At 42.5% G+C, this 4580-nt stretch overlaps 2 protein-coding genes across 2 annotated transcripts in view; one reads left to right on the top strand and one right to left on the bottom strand.

Moving 5' to 3' along the window:
* Positions 1-2622: 2622 nt before the first annotated feature.
* Positions 2623-3565, bottom strand: LACBIDRAFT_329653 (uncharacterized protein; the record flags this gene model as incomplete). Its single annotated transcript, XM_001883679.1, has 3 exons — positions 2623-3416; positions 3474-3506; positions 3556-3565. 3 exons carry the CDS (start codon positions 3563-3565, stop codon positions 2623-2625), a joined length of 837 nt encoding a protein of 278 aa, XP_001883714.1.
* A 354-nt stretch (positions 3566-3919) lies between these two features.
* LACBIDRAFT_329652 (uncharacterized protein) overlaps positions 3920-4580 on the top strand; it is a gene marked incomplete at both ends in the record, with an annotated part of 2782 nt that continues 2121 nt past the window's right edge. The window contains 2 exons of the mRNA XM_001883795.1: positions 3920-4090; positions 4144-4398. Of these exons, the coding sequence (XP_001883830.1) occupies positions 3920-4090; positions 4144-4398 (426 nt within the window). The remainder of the gene's footprint in view (positions 4091-4143; positions 4399-4580) is intronic.

Genomic DNA, 4580 nt, shown 5'->3' with positions numbered 1-4580 from the left:
TCTCATCACCAGCCTTTTTTTTTTTTTTTTTTTTTGCATTTTTCTCCATGAAAACAAAACCAAACAAGATGATTTCAACACATTTAGAAATCCAAGAGAAGAGGCTACAATTATCATATCGTGGGAAAATTGTGCCAAAAAGAAAGGTGCATACCTCAAAAGGGAAATTGACATGGATAGCCTGCAAAAGGCTACAAAAAGTCTGACATAGAATATAAGGACCACTGATAGACTACAAAAGACTACAAAAGTTGGACATGCCTTACAAAGTTTAAAGTTTACTAATAGACTATACAATTTACTAAAAGACTTCAAAAGACTACAAAATGTCAGAAATAGACTACAAATTTTACTAACATAAGTTTCTAGTGTCCCCTTTTTTTAGACTACAAAAGTTGTAGTGTCCCCTTTTTTTGGACTACAAAAGTTTGTAGTGTCTGCTATTTGAGACTACAACAATTTGTAGTGTCCACTTTTTGAACCTACAAAAGTTTCTCTTGTCTGCCTTTTTGACACTACAAAAGTTTGGAGTGTCTGCTTTCTGAAATTACAAAAGTTTGTAGTCTGATTTTCTGACATACACTGTTTAGTGTCTTTGACTATGTTAAGGTTCATGGGGATATGGTTGAAGGATTGACATATATACATTGTTGCATCATTGGTTTTGGTATCATGCTCAACCTGTCTTTTGCATTAGGACAGTTGTCCTCTCTTTTTAAATCAGAAGCCACCATCCTATCTTTGACCTGGTATTCACATTAGTAGCCACTGTTGTATTTGACTATAGTTATTGTTGAAAGTGACTTCTCTGAAAATTATGAATTGTGTGTGATACCTGGCAGCCTATCCAGGCTTTTCATAGCATGATCCCTTGACACCTTCCAACCTTTCATCATTCAATCTTAGCTCATTCAGAAGGACTGATAGGTGAAGGATAAGGGGCAATTGGGTCATGTCTCTTTCTCAATCTTCATTGAGGAGTCATGTGAGAAAGACAATCTTGAAATTGGTAAGGCTTTTTCATCATGGACTAATGAATCAGAGTTAAGTATAGTTTGAGAGAGGAGAGTAACTATTAACATGAAAGGATAGAATAGGCTCTAGTTATGTCAAAGACGAGTTGAGCATGATACAAAACCACTGATGCAGCAATAGATAGATGGGTGTCAAGCCAACTCAATCCTTCAGCCATATCCCCATGAACCTTAACATAGTCAAAGACACTAAACAGTGTATGCCAGAAAATCAGACTACAAACTTTTGTAATTTCAGAAAGCAGACACTCCAAACTTTTGTAGTGTCAAAAAGGCAGACAAGACAAACTTTTGTAGGTTCAAAAAGTGGACACTACAAATTGTTGTAGTCTCAAAAAAGCAGACACTACAACTTTTGTAGTCTTGAAAAGCAGACAATACAAACTTTTGTAGTCTCAAATAGCAGACACTACAAACTTTTGTAGTCCAAAAAAAGGGGACACTACAACTTTTGTAGTCTAAAAAAAGGGGACACTAGAAACTTCTGTAGTCTAACCAAAGGGGACACTAGAAACTTATGTTAGTAAAATTTGTAGTCTATTTCCAACATTTTGTAGTCTTTTGAAGTCTTTTAGTAAATTGTATAGTCTATTAGTAAACTTTAAACTTTGTAAGGCATGTCCAACTTTTGTAGTCTTTTGTAGTCTATCAGTGGTCCTTATAGTCTATGTCAGACTTTTTGTAGCCTTTTGCAGGCTATCCATGTCAATTTCCCTTTTGAGGTATGCACCTTTCTTTTTGGCACAATTTTCCCACGATATGATAATTGTAGCCTCTTCTCTTGGATTTCTAAATGTGTTGAAATCATCTTGTTTGGTTTTGTTTTCATGGAGAAAAATGCAAAAAAAAAAAAAAAAAAAGGCTGGTGATGAGAAAAATATTTTACCTCATATCTCTACAATGAAAGCACTTTACAACATAATTTAAACAGATTCAGGAAGCTACAGTGCAGGACTACAATTTTTGTTTTTAACCATTTTAGGCAACTGGTCATGTGACCATTCTCCTGATGACCCACCTGACAGCAGCCAATGAAAAGGGCTGGCCTGCAATGAAAAGTATCCAATGAAATATCCTGGCCTGCAATGAAAAGCTACCAATGAAAATACCAGCAGCAATGAAAAGCAGTCAATGAAAAGAGCTGGCCTGCAATGAAAAGTATCCAATGAAATATCCTGGCCTGCAATGAAAAGCTATCAATGAAAATACCAGCAGCAATGAAAAGTGGTCAATGAGAAAGGCTGGCCTGCAATGAAAAGTAGCCAATGAAAATCCTAGAGAGCAATGAAAAGCTACCAATGAAATATCCTGGCCTGCAATGAAAAGCACCCAATGAAAATGCCAGCAGCAATGAAAAGTGGATAATGAAAAGGGCTGGCCAGCAATGAAAAGTGGTCAATGAAAATGGCTGGACTGCAATGAAAAGCAGTTAATGATAAGTTGTGACCTGCAATGAAAAGTTATTGAAATGCACAAGGCCTCTTATGAAAAAAATCCTTATCATAAAAGGGCCTGGGATATATATGATATACTTTTCATAAAAGTATGTGGAGCTATGCACAAGGCCTTCCTGGCCTAGGCCATGGTTTTATGATAAAATATGGTAAGGACCAGTGAGATACTTCCGTGATCCCAGAGTACTATTGAACCTTGAGGCGCCAGGGGAAGACATGCCTGGTTTGTCAGAGGCAGGAGCTGGAGCAGACGTGCCAGGTGTTTGAAAATCAATGGAAGGCTGAACAGCCGAGGCCGGGGTAAATGAACGATGGACTTGAAAATCGAAAGGGGATCCTTTATTAGCCGAGGCTGGTGCAGGGTTGTTAGGCTTTTGGAAATCGAAAATGGATGGCTGACGAGCCGAGGACGGGGGAACAGGCGGCACATTCGTTGAAGTGTCCACTTGCTGAAAATCAAAAATCGATGCCTGACGAGCTGAGGCTGGTGCAGGGATGTCAGGCTTTTGGAAATCGAAAATGGATGGCTGACGAGCCGAGGACGGGGGAACAGGCGGCACATTCGTTGAAGTGCCCACTTGCTGAAAATCAAAAATTGATGCCTGACGAGCCGAGGCTGGTGGAGATCTGCCAGGCTTCTGGAAATCGAAAATCGATCGCTGATGAGCCGAGGACGGGGAAACAGGCGGCACATTCGTTGAAGTGCCCACGTGCTGAAAATCGAACATTGATGCTTGATGAGCCGAGGTCGGGGCAAACGCTGAAGTACCGACTTTCTTAAACTCGAAAATGGATTGGTGAGCCGAGGCTGGGGTGAATGGGTTGGAACTTAGAGCAGGGGTAGGTTCTTTGAAATCGAAAATGGATCTATGAGGAGCCGAGGATGGGACGTCCACTTCCATCACTAGTTTGGATTCTTGGCTCTGTCCTATCGGCCACCCAGAATTTAGGTTTGGCTAGTTTTCTGTCACCGACTGGAACTCACTTGGTTGAAGAGGGGGTAGAGCCTCGGCCGTTCCTAAGATATGGTTAGAACTGCTCAGCCGACAAGAGTACATAAAACTTACCATCCTTCATTTCTTGGTCTTTCATCACAGCTTCTGTTTATCTACATTAAGTAGACAATCCTTGGTGTGGAGTAGGGACAATACCTGGATTTGTTAAAGACATATCAGTCAGAGAGTAGATAGCTTTTCCTGGGATTGCACTGTGTGGTTGGTGATGAAGACGCATTGTTTTTCAACGGTGGGAAAGCAAGCCACTGCAGATCGGCCATGGAACATTCTGCGGATCTCGGTTGAACATTGTACGGATCTCGGTTGAAGTAACGCCACCACGTGACCGCGTTTACAACTTCGTAATTTCACATTCACCATTGTCCCATTCCGACGCGCACATTCACCACCGTCGATCGTCCCATTCCCACTTACCATGTCCACTGCTGAACTTGCTCAAGCCGCTCAACAGGCCCATACCCTCACTCCCGGGTTCTTGGAGGATGTTAGGGTGGCCACCTCCACGCTTTTGAACTTTTACAACCGTCACAGGGAAGGTCTTCTGGCCCACCAACGGACGGTGGAAGAGGATGCATACGGGAAAGCTGTGAGTGACTAACAATGATTTGTTGACTGAAATTGGATCTCTTTCTCCTACAGGAACGATTTGTATGTTTGCTCATCGACAAGAATATGTGGTATAACGCGGCCCAGTGGCTCAACCACCCTTGGATTTTGGCGTACACGGAAATGGCCCGAGCGGGACCATCGGTTGATTGGACCAAAATGTTCTCGATCCCACAACCCACCACCCCTACCTTCTTTATGGAAGGTTATGCCGGTCCCTCTCCCCCTTTACCTCCATCTTCGACCGATTCATTGCTCCCAGTCACAGTCCCAACTCCCCCATTGCCGGTACCGACAGCTTCATCATCGCTCCCGGNCCCAACAAAACCAACGCGTCGGGCAAAATCAACCGATCCTGTGCCAGCGGCTGAAACGAAGTCCAAGAGTAAGACAAAGTCTGGGCGAAGGAAACCCGAGGCCGGGTCCAGCACCCAGCCTAACGACACCGCTGCCCCAGTCCAAAGCAAAAA

This window comes from Laccaria bicolor, genomic scaffold (genome assembly GCF_000143565.1).
Source record: "Laccaria bicolor S238N-H82 LACBIscaffold_22 genomic scaffold, whole genome shotgun sequence".
NCBI lineage: Eukaryota > Fungi > Basidiomycota > Agaricomycetes > Agaricales > Hydnangiaceae > Laccaria > Laccaria bicolor.
This window is presented reverse-complemented; position numbering and strand designations above follow the sequence as displayed.